Raw genomic sequence first — 19241 nt, 5'->3', positions numbered from 1 at the left:
AGCTTCTGGCGCTTTTATTGCAAAGTGTTAAGTTAAGTTAAGCAAGTGGGAATAAAGCAGGAGCTGTTCCTCTGTATGAGCCGTGTAATTACTAGTTACCCCGAATGACAATCCATTCTTTGCATTCAGGATTTGAGCCTCCATCAGATGCCGCTGCGTTATTGGATCAACATGGGTGCATAGCTTCTTGAAAATTCTTATATGTAATTCATCCCAAACCGCAGAGAAAAGGTCAGATGCTGGAAATAATTGGCTTTGTTAGTGCTGCAGATGTGGGTCTTTGATCCACCCGGCCCTGCATCTAATCAGTAAATGTCCTGAAAGAGACGTGGAAATGTTTCCTCTGCGCAGAAACAACTACAAGCCTTCATGAAAACATACAGTCTAATCATATAAAATAGAAAAACCCAGCAGTTTATTAATCTTTGAGCTATTTAGAGATTTCAAAGCTGTTCCCTGTGATGACCCTGCTTTGGCTCATTACACATACTAATTTAAATTAACTTGCTGCAGCTGTGTACTTTGTTTTACAGTAGAAAACATTCATTTGTTAAACAATCAGATTTGTCAATCATACGGTGAAACACACTGTCTAGCAGAAGCTACTGGTTAGTTACAAATTGCAAACGTTAAATGTACCATTGCTCAAGAGAATAAGAACAATTGGAGAACTGCTGTGTGCTAATGACATAAATGTTCAACGCACTAAAAAAAACAGTGGGACGTAAAAGATACTGCTGACGCTGCTTGTAGAAAATCTGTGACATCTAAAAACTAATAAAACAGCATGTGAAGTTCAAATGAGACTGTCACCGTGTATTCCCGCTATAAATAACCCTTGACGCTCCATTAGCTCTACATGTGTGTGTCACATTGATGCTCACGTCGCCTCATAATTGCCGGCCACGTGACTCTCTTACCGTTCGTACTCCAGGTTGTCGTGGTCACAGCGCGCGTCCTTGTGCTTCTCCCAGTCCTTCCCGTGGCGGCACGTCGTCAGCGACACGATGTCCTTGCCGTTGTGGATGTGGTGGAGGGCGTTCCTGGTGTCCGAGCCGATGCCCGTCAGGTAGCGCTTCCCTTTGAACATCAGCAGGTACTTCCTGCGCGGCGGCGTGGTGCTCCTCACAAGCCAGCCGCGCTCGCCGCCCTTCTGGGGGTGGTCCTTGGAGAACAGCGGGATGGAGACGTCAAAGCCGGGCCTGAAGTGCTCCGTGTTGAGGCTGGCTTTGGCCAAGATGGCCTGGCCGATATTGAAGCCCAGGTCCTCTGTGTAGTTAGGCCAAGTGCCCGAGTACAGGTTGAAGATCAGGTGGTTCCTCCCTTCATTCCACAGCGGGTAACCGCGGATGCGCTCATCCACATTGGGCACAAACTGGCCTGAAAGCTGGTCGCGGTCCAAGGTGTCTATCCCGAGCACAAACAGACACGCTTCGCGGGGGTCGGATGTGTAGTACCGTGACTCGCCTATAGACGTCAGGATTTTCCTGTAGCTTTCCGAGATGTGCTCGTTTTTCTCGGACGGATATATGTACACGCGGAAGCCTTCCCGGCCTCGGCGGCGACACCGGGAGAAGTCAAAGCAGGTCTCCATGCGGCAGCGGCTGTCCTTATAAATGGCCGTCCACGCCTGGCGCCGCTGGCGGGGCGACTCGGCCGTCCCCGGGTCCGTCTGCAGCTCGTCCAGGTGGGCATACCGGGGCAGGAAGGCCCTGTCGGTCCAGTTGGGCCAGGGGCGCACCACCTCGCCCCGATGGCGCGTCAGCAAGCGGAGCACGCGCAGCTGGACCCCCCCACCCCAGTAGAAGAAGAGCAGCCAGCAGCACGCACACAAGCCCAGGAGGACATACTTCTTACGGGCCTGCATGGGGCCCGTCACAGTCTCTCCCCTCGCTCTCGGATCGTGTTCTCCCCTCAGCGCTGGAGCCTCACAGGGGCGGCGGGTTGCCGTTTGACTTCAAGGAGCTTCTAACGGAGGACAATGTGGCGAAAAAGACATCACTGCCTCCGAGTGTGACCGGGTCCATTTTGCCATTTAGAATGAGGTGCTCTGAGTTACTGTCTCCGCCGTCTCAGTCCCTTTGAGTCTTCCCCATTTGCTTTGCGCTGCAGCCTCAGATGTGTCTATTAGCCGGTTTCTGCTGTGGCCTGCGCTGCTGCTGCTGCTGCTGTTTCCGCCGCTGTGTACATTTCTTCCACTGCCCAGCCTGGTTGAGAGTGATGAAGGGTGATTTCTTTGCTGTCTCAGGCCACGCTGGCTGCCTCATGGTGCTCGGTGTGCCGTCTCTACGCAGGGCCTCTCCTGGGGAGACGCAAACAAACAGGAACAGATCAGTGCACGGATCCGCCGCTCGGCTCGGGGTTCGTTACGAAACGCCTGTCTCGCGAAAAGCCACGAGTCAAAACTCCAGCCACGTTAAAATACATACACACATCTAATCAAAAGGCAATGAAGCTCAGCTAGGTGTGCTCCACTGGCAACAGAGCAATAGAGGTGTCAAATTCAATGTGCAAGTCAAGGAAAAGGGCTCTCAATGAGGCCTCCCCTTCTGTTGTCCCTTCATTTCACCTGCCTTCTCCAGCTTTGCCCTGTGAAAAAGGTGCGACTGCATGTGCTGCGACGCTCACTGACTTCGAGAGCAGTCCTTCACGATACGGCGCTGAACCTGGAGCAGCAGAAAGCGCACAGATACTATCGTGCTCCTCAAGCCACAGTTAAACTGAGCAAGACACGGCTGAGGAGCGGCGGAGGAGAAAATACGGCCGTTTAGCATCTGAATTGGAGTTCTTGAAATTCAGCAGGAAAACAGAGCTCCACGGCGTCCGCTCGCCTCTGAGGGACGCTAGCGGACCTTCGGCGGTTCCTCTGCCTCACATTCATGTTTGTACGTGTACATGGAGAAAATCTTAACATTGAGGGGCAGTGTTCCGACTGCCAGCTCTCGCACAAAGGCAGCTTTCAGGTCTCACCTGGCCGCGCTCGCGCTGCCTCTCATTCACATTCTTTATTTCAGCCTCCTCTCCAGCCAAGCAGAAGTGATGCCTGCCATCACCGCTTGGGATAAAACAAACAGAGCGGCGGGTACCAAGTCAAAGGGCGGAGGAAATAGGGCTCTGTGTGTAAATGCAGCCGCTTTTACTCACGACTGATTGGCGAACTTATCGAGGGATAGGCGTCAGGAAACCGCTGCAGCTAAAGAAGCCAGTCCATTGTTACATGATGGTCTGCGACTCAGCACCGCGTAATTCAGACGAGCTAAGGCGTTAGCGGGTTCTTGCTTGTTTGGCTGCGACCGTAGCCTGTTGAAATACAGCAGAAAGCTGCCCGAGTCGGAGAGAAATAGACACTTGGGATCCCATTACATAGTCCTCATCAATAATTCACTCGCTCCTTTAGTTAAGGCATTGATTTTCCTTCCTTTATTTTTGTCGTACTCTATATCCCCTGCCACCAACGCACACAATCAGACCTCAATCTTTTCCAGGATACACCCTGGTGAAAGAAATGTACAAGCGCTGTCCCAGTGATTTGTAGTTGTGGGCATAATTGATGGTAATGGCGGGAAGGTATAATAGAAAAGTGATGGAGGGTATCATTACGCCGATAGCAATGATGATGGGCGTGAAGAAATTATTCTGTTGCCTTATCTAACCTAATGTCACACAATTTCACATAAAGACGCCGCTGCTTCTATTCCTCCTCCTGCAGTTTTCTTGTAGAAATAACACCGCACAAAGGATATTTACATTGATTAAACTGCAGATCTCACACAGCCCTCGTTCCATTTAACCTGTCAAAGAAAAGCAGCTCCGGGTTCGAGCACTGAGTTGAATTTGATATGCGAACAGAGGCAGAATGTGAAGCGAATGGAGAAGAGGGCAGAACGCTGTAAGAGTAGAAACAGTAACTAAAGGGGAAGAAGTTTGGATTCGTCATCTGGGCTGATCCTCACAGGTGTTTGACAGCATTATGTTGATTTCTATGTACACAGACAAACAAAGGCAGCATGTGGCCAATTAACAAGGAGCAAGCGTGACACTCCACAACGAGGGCAGGCCTGAACTCGAGTGGGCCTGACAAGATGCGAGGAGCTGAAGTCAGCAAAGCACATCAGTGTGTGTGAGCGGTGGGAGTCCCTCTGCTGGATCCGTGATGGATCATCATGGTTGGGTGACTAACGGTGGAAAAACACGAGGCTCCGTCAATCGATGGGTCTGAACCTGGAAGGACAGGGTTCAGGGTGAGGGCACGCTTCACCTTCACCATTAATTCTTGCTCTGCCTTTCATCATCCTTTCCTCTAATTTTCTCTTCCCTCCTGTGTCTCCATTGGACCCAAGCTGAAGGGTTAAAACACTTAAAACAATAGTGTTTTTGCAGTGCTTGGCTTCTTCACGCGCTCCTGCTTCCTCCTCTGAAGCGGAGCTGGGGACGTGGGGAAAGAGCATAGAAAAAAACACATCAGACATGAATACAGTGTGCCAGGCCAACACTCCTTTGATCATCCGCTTGCCTCGAGTGCAAAGAAACTTCCAGGAAGGTTCATTTACAGTGTAGTGAGCGAGCAACCAAACTGTGTCAACATGGCAACGAGGAGAAAAAACGGAATAACGCCACGGCTTTAAAGCAGCTAATACAAAGCGGCAGGTGCAACATGTACCATCAGAGCAGGAGAAAGCAGCGTTTCCATAAGATTTAACTGAAGGAAACTCTACAGTCATCTGCTCATTTTGCCCCATCATCCTTCTCTTATTAGCATTTATAATCCTCAAACCCTGATAAACAGGGGTTATGGTCTGCAATTATTCAGCGTATTCGTTTACAGCCTTTGGCCTGAGCAGGACTGATGGAATCTTCCCCAAAACCAATGCAGGTACGAAAGAAAAAGCAAAAACATGTTTTATGGATTTATAAAATCTATAACAACCGAACACTATGAGGGGTAAGCAAGCCTGCACTATTAGCTTCTCACCTGCTGTTTGCTCATTTTTCACCACATCAAGCTAAATGACTTTAATAAAGACGCTGCATTTCTCTCTAATTGAGATCATTTCCCATTAGTTTTGTAAGGACGTAATGGAAAACAAAGGGGAATCCACACAGAGCAGCACCAAATTCTTAGCGAGGTAACTACATTTACTGCAGCAAGAAACAGATCACAGCTGCAATTACGACGGATTGACTTTATTAAATAAAAATATTATTAAATAAAATAAGAATAACTAAGGATTTTGTTGAATCCGTTCTGATCCGGTTGCAAGGCGAGGTCAGTGCTCAAAAGGCACTACCGAGTGGAATGAAGGACGTTCCATGTGTCACGGGGGTAATGATCATTACTCCATGTCTGACAGTTACAGCCAATCCCTGGTCCTGCTGCCCTTGGTTTCGCCCGCTCCGAGGGCCTCGTGGCTCCCATCAACCATTTCTACCTGCACCAAACCACACAATTAAGTCATTCAGAGACACGGAATGGAAACGTGTAATCCCATCTGCCTCGGCTGAATCCAGTTTACATAGCAGATTATTCAGCTGTGGTTACACAGGCTTTCATAGCGGGAGAAAATGGATGTGACTGACGATGTCCGTTTGCAGGAAACTCAGCCATTGTCCCATTGCACTCCTCGTCCACCAAATGGAATATTTTTTTACGGCCACACCACCGACTCAGAGCGCTCAGACGCTAAAACAGTCAAAAATGAAAATAAAATCAGCCGCCACTGCAGTTATTGTCTCGACGTCAGAGTCTCCACCGCTGTTGAGCAGCAGGATTTGGGCAAAGACATGGAGCGGGTTGTAATTTGACACGGGACGGGTCTAATGGCTGGTGAAATTAGATTTTCATTCCTTCCTCTATGATATGTTTAGCTTGTAAAGAAAGCGCACCTGGATGAAGGTAGACTTTCTCCCTGTGTGTGTGTGTGTGTGTGTGTGTGTGTGTGTGTGTGTGTGTGTGAGCGCGCGCGCGTCCGTCTACGCTATACTTAAACACACATCTGGCGTGTCATGCTTGTTTTTGCTCTTCTAAACATGGCGATATGGGACTTCAGCAGAACGGAGAGCTTGGAAGACAAAACACAAATCTTGCGGTGAGGTGAAAAGCTCCATGGGGCTAAAATTAAACCGGCTTCTCTGTCATTACAGGCCTGAGAGATGTGACACGCGGGCGGCGACGAGCAGATCGCTGCACCGGGCAGTTTGTGTTGGATCTCTTCATTTCAGCTTCTCTCAAACTGTAACTGCGTCCAGTGAAACTGAAAACGTCCACTCAGCGTCCTGGTTAATACAATACAGTTAATACAGCTTGACTAAAACACAGGTCCCTGATTTTAGGAGCAGTAAACACGCTTTCAACTGCTACTGGGTCCAGGATGCAAGAGGAGGAGCGACGGTGTGTGTTTACCGCGCAGCCAAACAAACCCATGCCGTTTTAATCAAGCTGCCAATAATGGGCCTTTTTCCATCGTGTCATGAACGACTTTGTGCTGCACGTTGCTCCCGTCCTTTCCAAACGCTGTAAAATCAGATGGGAAGCTCCCAGAGTTTACGACTCCTCCACTGTTTTGCCAGTTTTAATATAAAGTGTGCTGGTGGAAAATATGGGGATTGTAAAAAAAAACCCCAAAAAACAACAACCCTGAATTCACAACAAGAGTAAAAGTTTAAGAGCCTGAAGATCTATAATCGTCTCAATAACGAAAGGCAGTGCTCTTCTCTTGTGTGTCTCATCTCAGGCCCCCTCACATTTCTCTTATGGCTCTCTCGGTGCTTCCGGCCTCCCGTGATGGAACTGCTGCGTTAGCCAACGTGCTTTTGTTATGGAGGACTCGTGCTGGCCAGGAATTTGTGTACGTGCTCTGTTTTTATAGGCTCAAATGGCGACGGCCTGCATAATAGCAGGGTTGTATTCCATCACTTTGAGGCCTTCTACAACCTGAGCAGGACTCAGAGTGTGTGGGGTTCGCCTGTGGCGGACCAAAGGCACCCTGCTGTGGCGGAGAAAAGAGGAGCTGTCTCCCCTGACAGACCTGCATTAAAAGCTTACAACCGGGATGTGATCCATGTTCTATTTTCTGTCCTCGCTCTCTAGCTGCCCTTTCAAACTGCGACGCTCCCACACAGCGCACGAACGCACCACGCGAGCAGATTCGTGGAGGCGAGCGTGCGCATTCTGAGCGGCGCTCGACCACCTTTACACGGACAACGGCACCTTAATGAAAGTATAGGTGCGCTGCATGGGCCCCGACACAGTTAATAAGATGTTTACCTCGAGCTGGAAGCCCCGAAACGCAAGCAGCCTCCCGACCGCGGACACATTCCAAACCCAGTATAATTACAAGCCCCGTTGATTAATTATATCTCAACAATATGCTGCACTCCAACGCCACAAGGGCTAATTAACAGGATGAACAAGATTGGTAGGAACAATTATTAGGAGGCTCAAGCTCACACTCTGGATTTGGCAACGCTGTTTACAGTTGCAGCGAAACGGGGACGCGGAATATGCAGATCACGTCGTGTGACACAGACACAGAAAGATCATAGCGCACGGCTGCCGGCGAAAGTGGGGGAAAGGATGCTGAGGCAGGGAGAATGCTGCTGTGTGTGTAATGCAAGGCACCTGAACGCACGCACGCACGCACACACACACACACACACACACACACACACACACACACACACACACACACACACACACACACACACACACACACACACACACACACACACACACACACACACACACACACACACACACACACACACACACACACACACACACACACACACACACACACACACACACACCTTATTAACTGATCTGCTCACTGTGCATCCGACCTGCAGCTCATCTTATCTGTGCAGCTCCAACCTGGAGGCAAGCCTGTCGCACAACAACTCCTAGATCGGATCTTCCTAGAGAGAATGTGACCTTAACAACAAGGGACGGAAGATGCAAAATCTTGCTCACTGATAAGAAGGGACATTCTGCAAAGTGGGTTCAATTAGGATTTTGCAAACTACAGCTTGAAAACATTCCCAAGGAAAAAGTCATTGTCATTCTCCAATCACATAATTTATAGCAGTAGGACTAAGTCTGTAAACATTATTAGTTTTAAATTACCCCCATATAAATAAACGCCCACCACCTCTGGGATATAACATAAACAGTATGTGTTGTCCATATCTTAAACTAGATGCAGTTTGCACTTCTCTGAATGGACAGGGAGACTATTACCAAACCATCAAAACGCTGGAATTGCAATTACACAAGTCATTCATCAGCCAGATTGAATCTGTCTTCGGACTGGCGTCGGGATCCACCCTCACCACAGCCTTTACAGTGTCAGCACTTTATTTGGCTCACTGGGCCCAGCTCCTCTTCACCCACAAGCAGCAGGAGAGCAGCTCACTACCATGATCTACTGCTGAGCAGAGCTCATCACGTGAAGGCAGGTCATTCCTCACCCTTTATAATGACACAAACGCCTTCAAATGCACAATGCAGAACAACTCCGTGCGTGGTAGAATATTTCACAGTCCTGAGTGAAGGCAGAATGAAGTGACACCTGCTGCCTCCGTGTCCAGTCACAGCAAGAACAATCTAAATGTGACCGTTTACACAAAGCTCACGCAGCAGAAACAGATCCACGGTCCGATGCTTGTCAAGCCTCGAATGCACCAGAGACAACACCTGAACGTTCAGCCGGCTGTACCTGTCACGCAGCGACACGCGGATCCACTGCAGGTGGAAGCGCGGGTCCGTCCGGTTTCTGAGACCGTCCCTGAAGCAGAACCGGTGCAGCAGCCGAGGGGTCCCGTCCTAGAGGGGAGTCCGCCGAGGACAGCAGACGCACGCCGACTTCCCCACGGGGCACCCCCGTCCCCCGCGCGACCACTGCAACCCAAAGCCCACGACACGACACGGCGCGGATGCACCGTCGACACAAACGCGGACCTCACACCGTCGGCGGCTCCTCAACGACCCGCCACGCACAGCCACGGCTCCGTGGACCACACCGCCACTCGGGCGGCCTCGTGATGATCCAGCGGTGGACCAAAGTGCCCCATCTGGCACTACTTGATGTCTGCGCACGGTGCAACGAAGGCTGCGTTTAGTTCGGTGTCGTCGTGAGGGCTCCCGTTCCAACAAAAGGTGCGCTGCTGAGCCACGCGACAGACCTGTTCCTGGTTTCACCAGCGCCGCCTGGGATGAAGCGCTTCCTTGTATTTATAGGGAAATCTGCTCGCAGTGCCGGTGATGCCCCCGCGCACGCGGATCCACGAGCCCAACGAGGACTCCACGGATACAGCCCCAACGTGCCGGGGAAGACCGTGGACGCATCTCGCTGTTATATGTGGAGTCCACAATAAACACAGCGGCCAAACACACACACACACACACACACAACAGAAATCACCCTGTGCGATCCTCGCCGCGCTCCCACTTCTCCCCCGACGGAGAGCTCTCCCTCGCCAGGTGGCGAGACGCGCTCTTCCCCTCGCTGCCGATTTTCCTCTTCACGCCACGGCCGGACATTTGCCAGTCAATTCAGCGTGCAGGCGCGTCTCCCCCACGGTTGGCGTGCGAATGATGGTCGTGCGTGGTAAACTGTCCATTTTCCATGTCCACAACAGTCTACGCACGGCCCGCCCCCGGGCGGTGCCGATTGGTCCGCGCGCTGCTCGACGTCCCCGCCGCGCCGTAAAGAAAAACACGCATCTGGACGCGACCCCGCGCGACTGGGGCTCGTTGGAGACTCCGAATTACGCACAGGACGCGGAGGCGCGTGGGGAAACCGATGCGTGGTCTTTTAAGCGGCTGAATTATTTATCAAGAAGAAGCTGAGTAACTCATAAATACCATCAGCTAATGGGCGTCTTCGTTTTGGAAAAGAAACACACGCACCAGACATAAAGATCGCACGTGCAAAACCAGTGATGCTTATTATATACTATTTTAAAAAAATACACTAGAACGAACATTGTCTCATAGTCTGACTTTTGTTACAAAACAATAGCATCGCTGGTAACAGAGCTGGGAGCAAACCGTAATTCCGAAACTCTTGCGCCCCCGTGTGTCCAAAACACGTCACGGTCCTTTCCTTCACAAAACTCCACGCAGGACAAAATACTGAGAATTCCAGCTCAATCCCTTGGACCTGATGCGCGGAACGAGGCAACAGTGCAGAGCCTCTGGGAAAAATAATTTAAAAAAACAAATTAACTTGATTATCAAATATCTGGTTACATCAGAACAAATTGCATTTTAACACTAATTCAAAAATGCTCTATAATCACCACCTTGAATGAAAACCTTGAGCTGGACTTGAAGGCGGCACGGAAAAGAAATCCAGTGAGTGGTTCATGGTTTAAATTATCTACACTTACTATTCACAAAACCAACTTTTAATGAAAAATTAGAAAGAATTTATCACCTTGATGCAGACCTACAGTTTGAAGAGGCCCAATACAAATACGTATAATATAACCAACAAACTACAGCCTCCAAACGTGTCATAGCTGAAACCTCAAAAATGCATGACTAAACTAACAAACATTTTAATGCGGGCTGTGACACCACCAAACAACCCGACAGAATCTACTCAGGACATTATAGTCGCGCAAACATTAATTTGTAAAAATATCTTTACTATGCTGCTTTACTCACCCTGACAGTTAATACTTGTGGTTTGTAATAGTGCATCTGCTTTCAATACCAGCTACCAGTGGATTCCTTGGTGAACAGAGAGACTGGGGACTGGACTACCTGACTGAAAACATGCACCTCATTACACTGAAGAGCAACTGACGACCAAGTCCTGACAAATTAGAAAACATTGCAGAGAATTTATTTGAAACATAAGTCCTAAGGAATTGTTTATGTGCATGACCCCCCCCCCCCCCCCCCCCATTCTGAAAGAGAAATAAAGGTGCATTAAATGAAAATATGAAGAAGTCTTCTAAGAAATGTTTTTAAATCACGGATATTCACAAGGCCTTAAAGAATTGTTTGTGGTCTCATTGAAACAAGGTGGGAGCTGACAGGTGCTCTGTAGACAGTAATAAAAGTTGCAAATACTGAAAATCGTGCAGTAAAGTGAAACCTTGAAAAAGATCTAACCAGTATATGTTAATTATTTCAAATGAATTTTGCTGATCCCATGAACAAACATATCTCTTATCGTCAGAAAAGGAGCTTCAAAGTTTAACCTTCCACAAGGTTACACAATATGAATTTAACTCATTATATAAATTAAATTATTAAATTAAAACTATCCAACTAAAGATTTATACTATCTAAAAAACAGTCCCACAAGAATGAAATAAATGTCTATTTTGCATTTTACAGTAGTCAAGTTTGATGACTCAGCAAGATGGTTTGAGGATTTTTGCTGCCTTCAAGCTGTGATAAGTATCTTTGTTATTTAATAGTACCACTAATATAAGCAACAAACTACAGCCTCCAATTGTGTCTAAGCTGAATCAACAAAACGATCAGACACCGAACCAAAAGTAATCTAAAAAGGTATTATAACAAAAGATTGAAGATTTAAATTTCCCAAGTAACTTGAATGCACCACGAGGCTCCTCCCAAACAGGAAGTAAAGCGGCTGTTCCCCAGGAGCGCTTATCCCGGAGTGCAGCTCGTCAGGCAGTCTCTTCTAGCGCACACTAGTCATTACGATTGTACCCAGGGAACCACCAGATCACCTGACAGAATCCACTCAGGACTCAGTCACGCAGGTATCAGGTTTAAAGGCTAAACGTTGTATCGTACCGTTGAATGAACAACTCCGAAACGTTTAAACGATTATCTATCACGAAGAAAGGTACGTTTGGGTAAAAACATGACTCAGTAAAAGTTTTCCTTCGGTTTATACTGTAGTGCTGCCATGTTAGCGTGGATCTGACTTGCTTCATGCGCCATAAGCCTGATATAAAAACGTTTACATGGACGCATTTAAATGGATTCTAAGCAGCATAACGTATTTAGTTAAAAAAAACGACCCATGGTGCCAAGTCTATTGTTTAAGTCATCATGATGACAGAATAGTCACGTGTCAAATAGCCCATGTAACTACATAATTTAAAATACTTACATTCCTTACTAGTGTATGCAGAGCAGAATCTCTGACTTACTCCTACGCAGGTAGTTCACACCTCTGAATGCACACATCGCTCTGTAATAAGACCTTTGACCTCATGCCTGTCTGCTCACCTTGCCACTGTTCCCCAGTTGAGCCAGAAACACCAGTCATTCTCAGTCGCTGTTTTAGAACCAAATGCACTTTGACGCTGTTCAACTTATTGACGCTGTTCTCTTCAGTAGTTCCCCTCTGTCGGCTCTTTTCTGTTGCCTGCAGTTGTACACGGACAAACTTAAACATGCTGGCAGCTCAGGCAGATCGGGTCATGGAACTTGGAGAATGGGAGGAGCGCTGGCAGGAAAACAGAATTGGGTTCCATCAACCTCATATACACAAGTAAGGAACCTCGGTCCTCGTGGAAGAAGGCAGAACTAAATGTTCCAAATGCAAATAGAAAGGCTCTTGAAAGGGTTTGATCATGTCCCACAGGAACATCTGGTGGTTTAGTGATAAAAAGTTTTTCCTTTTCTTTTTTTTTTATAGATTACTGGAGAAAAATGTCGATCAACTCTTTGCTGGACGGACGGGAGTTTGCTGCTTCTTCCCTCTTTGTGGCAAAGCTCTGGATATGAAATGGTACAAAGTTCACCAAATACTGTACAACAAACTCTAGGTTTAATATTTAAACTTTCCTAAGTCATCCTAGAAATAAGAAAATATTAAATATGATCACAATCTGCTCTTACACTCTGTCTGTGTTCCATGTTAATGTCAGGGTAGCTGATTTGGGCCATTCAGTGGTCGGCGTGGAAATATCTGAAAAGGCTATTAGACAGTTCTTTGAGGAGAACAAGTTGGCCTACAGGGAGGAACCGGTCCCTGCCATCCCTGGAGCCAAGGTTTTTAAGGCAGGTGAACTGTACTGTTACTGTTTACCCTCGATAATGTATGTACAGTACTGTCATCTTACTATGGAAGTTTACCATGATAGTACATTACTACATGTTGTATTTACAGACATGTCTTTGCTCCATAGAGTTCAGAGAAAAACATCACCCTGTATCAGTGTGACCTGTACAGCTTCTCTAGGTAGATGATCGCTTCATGCTTTTCTCCTTTTTAAATACATGAAAAGTGTATTTAATTGCTTGTCTGCTTTCTCCACATCACAGTTCCTTCGAGGGTAAGTTTGGAGCCATTTGGGACAGAGGCTCTCTAGTGGCAATCAACCCAGGAGACAGAGAAAAGTACGAGTGTAAATCTGACACCTTAGAAGGAAATACAATCCATTATTAGTTACAACTATGAATACTGTGAAACATGAGGAGATGTGAAAGTACAGCACAGTTATTCTAACACTTTGTGACCATGTGTCGTCTTACTACAGGTACGCGTCACTTATCATTTCTCTCATGGCCAAAGACTGCAGATACCTGCTGGACACCTTCCTGTACAATCCGGAGTTATTTAAGGGTAATTATTAATACTCTGATCCTGCAGTGGGACCGTTCCATCCATAAAGTGATCAACTAACCCTAATTGCCTTGCATTTGACATTCTCTAATGTCTTTCAGGTCCACCGTTTCTTGTGCCTAATGAGCAAGTACACAGTCTGTTTGGTGCGTTCTTCAGCGCTCAGAATACAGAACCAACCAAAATATGATAACTTCTGAGCTTTTACTTAATACTTGTGCTTTGTAATAGTGCATCTGCTTTCAAAACCAGGTGAGAGCTGCGATATCGAGCTGCTGCAGTCAGTGGATTCCTTCACAGACAAACACAGAGCCTGGGGGGTGGACTACCTGACTGAAAACATGCACCTCCTTACACTGAAGAGCAACTGACGACCAAGTCCTGACAGATCAGAAAACACTGCGGAGAATTTATTGCAAACATAGGAACTAAGGAGTCATTTATGTTCATGCATCCTCCATTCTTTGGAGAAATTAGGGATCTCAGAACAAAAACAGAGAATTTCCAGGAAATGTTTTTAAATCATTAATTTGTTTGAGGCCTTTAAGAAGGGTTACAAGAATTAAAATTAAACAAGTGATTTTTGCGTAAACATTTTGTTTGTGGTCTCGTTGAAAGAGGTGGGAGCTGACAACTGCTCTGTAGACAGTGGTAAAAGCTGCAAACGGAACCTAAAATCATCATTTGTGTTCAAAGACCAGGCAGCGGTCACGTGCACGTGAAGACCCCGTTAGCTTAGCATCGAACCGGGAAAAGAAAGAAAAGTAAGAACTCTTTCGTTTTGAGCGACCTGTTATTGACCGTTGCCTGAATACGACGTCTAAAAGAGCTTTAGCTTCATTTTAGTTCACGACAATGCAAAACGTCCAGCGGAGGCGGGAAACGTGAGTTCACATAACGAAAACACACCGAAGCGGTAAAAGGCGTCCGGTGACTCAATTAACGGAGCGGCGGCTACCTTCCAGGTGAGTGCTGCGTCCTCCGGCCGGTGGGCGTGGAGCCATCGCTCCAGAACCGTGGAGTTCATCAGGTGAGCGTCACTCGCGCTCGCGTCCGAAAGAGGAGGGCGCTTCGAGGCGACGGACGCCGACCAACGTCCGGTTCACGGTTTGTAGCTCGTGCTTTTAAAGCGCACGAGCTACAATGAGTTTCTAGAAGAAGAGGCGCATTGCTGAACCGTAAACACGCTGTCACTGGGTTAGAAAAAAGAATGAGGGGGGAAAAGTCGACAGGTGGCGGTAGCGCAACACTGAGGACGCAAGTTAAACGCAGAAGAAGAAGAACCACAGTCACCCACGTGTGGAAACGTGTTGCTCGTCACTCCACTCACCTGTGCACGTTCACGTGTCCTCAGGTTGGCTGCGGACGTCCGCCCGCTGACCCGCAGGGGGCGCCAAAGCACCAGAAAGGCCCTGAGCCCCGGGCGCCTCACGGCTCTGACGTCATCAGCGAGGAGGAGGCGAGGGCCCGGCGTCAGCATGGATGACGTGAAACGCAAGTGTCTGACGTTTTAAGTAGTCACGTGAGACTTCCTCTCGTAAGAGCCTCAGTTACTGCTGAGCAACAGAAATGAGCACAAGAGGAAATAAGTTTGCATTTGTGATCATGTCAAATCTAATGTTTGAGCTCGTTGTGACAGAGGTCTGTTTTACAGAGACTGCTGTTGGGCTGTTACAGGAGAATTAGCTGCTTCCCATTCCCGTCTCCACGGCGGCGCCGGCGACGGCCAAACTGGAGCTGGCCGTGTGCTACTTCAGCCTGTTCATGGACCTGGTGGTGGAGCGGCACCAGCGCACGGCTTGGTACCAGTCAGTGCTTGACCTTCAACGGGTTACGGTCCAAACCGGCCTTAGACAAGCGTTGTGTGCTAGACTTTGACTGGAGCTTTGGATCGTTACGCCACAAAGAGTCTGTCTGACTCTGTTCATACGCACAGTTAGAACTGAATGCTGTGTTAATATACCTACACTTCATATAACCCTAAGGACATTAAATGTCTAGTCAGCCAATAACATGTCAATCTGTTGTGTTTTTTTAGGGGACCCATGCTGTCCAGCTCTGCAGAATGGTGGCTAGACGCGGTAGGTCCAATCAGAACCATTCGCTACAGTACATCACACATGCACTCGTTAACGAGCGGGTGTTTGTAAAAGCGCGATCAACGTGACTCCCACAGTAACTGACCTGTGATCAGCTCCACACAATGACCGGAAAATGTCTTACCTCATCTCCACAAAAGAGATGGCGTGAAAGTGCGCTCGCCATCTGTGATAACACACTAGAACAGGGTGACACTGAGTGCTGCGCAGCATTGGGGCCCCAATGAATTAGTCAGTGGAAGGAGATGTTGATTCAACACAGGTGCTTTGCTTTGACAGGCTCCCCGGTATTTAGGCAGAAAGAAATATCACGCTAACGGCAGCAGCTTATTGCCGGCGCTGAGCGCGACCTTTTTTTTTGGACAGAAATAGCTGTTGTGACCTTTTAAGAACACAGTGAGCGGCTGTCGGAAAGAAGGGGACGCTGAGGGGTTCTTTCGCCGAATGCATGAAGGAATGAGCCCACGGAGGGGTCGGAGGCCGCGTCTGAACCGGCTCCTCGGCCCCTGGCTCCCAGTGCCTGTACAGCTTCCTCTGCTCCGGGGCCTGGCTGGCGTTTGGCAGGAAGCACCTGCAGGACCTGCAATGGCCGACCGGCGCAGAGGTACCAGTGGTGTATTAGTGTATTAATGTTAATCATATTTATCCTCCCACATTTTTTATCACAGATAAACCAGAAATGGGCGATTACACAACTGTTTTAAGGATTTCTCAGTATTGTGAATTCTCCATTCAACCAGTCTGCTGATTTCACACTTTAAACAGCGACTCACCTCCTGTAATAGTCTACTTGTCTGGATTTGATGGATGCCGTGACAGAACTATAAGTGGAACGTGACTGATGAAGACAGATTTATAGCGCTGTCCAATAGGCAGAGGTTTGTGACAGTCTATTTAATGTTGTTCCGTGTTTGTGATGTAAGGCTGGCGCTTGTGTAAGCTGCCGGAGGCCCAGTGCTGTTTCCAGCTGTCGGGTTGAGACTAAACAATCAAACACTGGGCTTAGACTCGCTCTCCTCCGGAGGCTGGACGTCCACGTGCGGTTCGGACGGGCCTCGGCGCCGCTCCCAGCTGCCTCACAAACGTTCAAAAGGAATGATGGAAACGAAAGCGTGTGCGTTCACGAGCTGTAGAAATCATATACAGTGACCTAATGTACCGAGACTCTACAGTAGGTGATGTATTGAAACAATCAAACCAGATCAGAGGCAGCAGTTGCTCTGTTGATTATAGTGAATGTTAGACATGTTTTTTAAAGTGACTTGAGGTCTAAATCACCTTTTCTTTGTTTTGCCATCTCTGCTGAAAAGTGGAGCTTTTGTATTTTTTTCCATAATAGCACCTTGATCTTGAGTCATTGTTTTTTGATATGTGTTTAGGTTTTGACCTTGAGTATTAGACGTATGTTTGACAAAGTGTGAAATGTGAGGAATGTCTGCGTTTCACAGCGCGTACACAGCTGTTGTCTGTTAGCGAACGCGCCTGCATGTGAATACGAGTCCTGTAAACCGTGAAAGCCGAGAAGGTTGATGAGTTGGAGGAGAACTGTTCGTTATACCTGCGCATGAGAGTCGTCGTCCTCTGGCTTTTTCCCTCGGGGCATTTACATGAGCAACGTGTTCATCACATTTTGTCCCTGCTCCTTGGTCTGACTCTTTACCCAGAATGTCCCAGAGGGGTCCCGCCGCGAGCAGCACCGTTAATCAGCGCTCCCCTCTGCTGGCGTCTCTGTTCCCTTCGCCCAAAGAACAGTCGCCCCATCTGTTCCTCGGGAGCCGGGCCAGAAGGCAGAGTCCGCCGCGGCCCGAGCGCGGTGACGCCGCGGCTTTGATGGAGCAGCTTAACCAGCAGCTGGCCAGTGTCAGGTGGTGTTCAACATCACAGAATATGTCCCATTTACACTCATTGTGACTCATCGTACGATTTATCTGTTGCACTCTTTCCTGCAGTGCTGAAAAGCCATTAGGCTTCTTTTCCCCCCTTGCAATCTTCATTTATTTATTTAGCTTTGGGATTCAGGAGCTCAGCGGGACGCCGGTGCCTCGTGGGGCCCAGCGCTGCAGCAGAGAGGAGGCAGGCAGTGGAGGTAAGAAGAGCAGGGATCAGCCTGGCGTTCAGGGTGGCGGCAGCAGCTGGAGCTCCACTCTACGTGACTTCGGTCAGACTTCAGCACCTACGACGGCAGGAGCCGACGCCGAGCGAATCTGCTGCCATGACACTCATCACACGCCATTCGTTGAGATTTGCCTCTGAATTTTAATAGGTTTCTTATTTGCCTGCTGGTGGTGCTGTTGAATAAAATATAATGAAATCCATATTAACTCCTCATCCCTTTGAGTATGAAATGTAAGAAAGTTCAGCTCACAACATGCATCATTTGTACCTGGGTCCATGGAATCAAAGCGGCTCCACAGAGCTCCAGTGGTAATCAGAACCAAAGGCCTCTGGCTGATGATTCGTATCCTGGTACCGCTCTCCACCAGGCGGACGCTCTGGACTGGTGGAACTTTCACATTGTCACACCGCTCTGCAGCCAGGCTCGTGGCAGAAGGGGCTTTGCCTTCACCCTAATTGGCTGCGTAATCTGGGCCACCAGGAGCAGCGTTGAGTTGAGCCCTGTGAGGATGTGGAGGAGAAAGCTTGTGCATTCAGTGGGGGATGGGGTCGTGGGATATGTTCAAAATAATGTGTTCACAGCCTAAATAATTCAGGCCTGTGCTCTCCAGCGCACTTCTGGCAGGCGCTGCTTGGTCTTCCTTCTGTTGTTTTCATTCAGGTCACACAGGACGAGCTATTTAGTAAGGATAAAGAACTCTGCACAGGTCAAATGGGAGCTCTTACTCCATCTCATCAAGGATATGCAGCATGAATTGCAGGAATGAGAGTGTATAACTCCATCCAGTGCCTTAAAGAGAGTTCACACACTCATTTGCTGAGTTCGAGGGAAATGCCTTTGACGATAACACTGGTGTGTAACTATGTAGATGGATCAACAGGTCAGGAAAATGCTGAAACGCTACAAGGCTGGGAAGAGGAAAATAAACAGTCTGACCTTCAGTCCAAAGATAAGGCAATCAATCTGCACAGTCATTAAAACTGGAAAACAATGGTCGGCAGACGGGGAAGATTCCAGCAAGTTACAGTATGTGGACTGTAATCATTTGTGTATAGATAAAAAAAACAACAAGATATGGCATGTTTGGGACTATAATGTGCTTGGGAGGTGCTGGAGGAGGGCTCGGTCGCCTCTGGACAGGGCAGGGTGCCAGTTTCCAGCCTTTATGCTAAGCTAACTGCTGTTAGCCTCTCCAGCTGCCTGTCTCTCAGCAGGTCATTCTTTTCACGTGACCCGTGTTTCACTTCACCCCTGAAGCCGCTCTGAATCGTTTAAACACTAAGCCGTGGGGACATTAAGTCTTTAAGTGTCATTATGAATTGACTGCTGTCCCTCTTGGCTGCGAAACTCGTGATTCACCAAGGACAGATTGAGTTATTTTTACTAAAAATAAAGCTCTTCGTACGTTTGCTGGTGGAAATCAACCACGGATGATGTCGATGTAGAAGTCTGCTCGTTAACCAG

The 19241-nt window shown here is 48.1% G+C and overlaps 2 protein-coding genes across 12 annotated transcripts in view; one reads left to right on the top strand and one right to left on the bottom strand.

The window, feature by feature from the left end:
* ext1c (exostoses (multiple) 1c) overlaps window positions 1-18277 on the bottom strand; it is a 54093-nt gene extending 35816 nt beyond the window's left edge. Inside the window, exons 1-3 of one of the 7 annotated variants that reach the window (XM_055512946.1) lie at window positions 18045-18277; window positions 14893-17949; window positions 921-2302 (exon numbers count right to left, since the gene is read on the bottom strand). In XM_055512946.1, the coding sequence (XP_055368921.1) occupies window positions 921-1867 (947 nt within the window). In that variant the 5' untranslated portion in view covers window positions 1868-2302; window positions 14893-17949; window positions 18045-18277. The other 6 variants (XM_055512945.1, XM_055512944.1, XM_029168081.3 and 3 more) reach the window with 6 other exon arrangements.
* LOC114866306 (probable thiopurine S-methyltransferase) lies at window positions 11605-14142 on the top strand. 5 transcript variants are annotated; one of them, XM_029168091.3, is made up of 9 exons: window positions 11605-11745; window positions 12366-12485; window positions 12633-12725; window positions 12865-12997; window positions 13126-13178; window positions 13262-13336; window positions 13477-13562; window positions 13664-13708; window positions 13815-14142. In XM_029168091.3, exons 2-9 carry the CDS (start codon window positions 12388-12390, stop codon window positions 13931-13933), a joined length of 702 nt encoding a protein of 233 aa, XP_029023924.1. In that variant the 5' UTR covers window positions 11605-11745; window positions 12366-12387; the 3' UTR covers window positions 13934-14142. The 5 variants fall into 5 exon arrangements, with proteins under 5 accessions (XP_029023924.1, XP_029023921.1, XP_029023920.1 ...); XM_029168088.3 differs by having other exon boundaries at window positions 11631-11831; window positions 12332-12485; XM_029168087.3 differs by having other exon boundaries at window positions 11631-11831; window positions 12329-12485.
* Window positions 18278-19241: the final 964 nt, after the last annotated feature.

The sequence above is a fragment of the Betta splendens genome, chromosome 11 (assembly GCF_900634795.4).
Source record: "Betta splendens chromosome 11, fBetSpl5.4, whole genome shotgun sequence".
Lineage (NCBI taxonomy): Eukaryota > Metazoa > Chordata > Actinopteri > Anabantiformes > Osphronemidae > Betta > Betta splendens.
The sequence above is the reverse complement of the archived record's forward strand: the minus strand, read 5'-3'. Positions and strand labels throughout refer to the sequence as shown.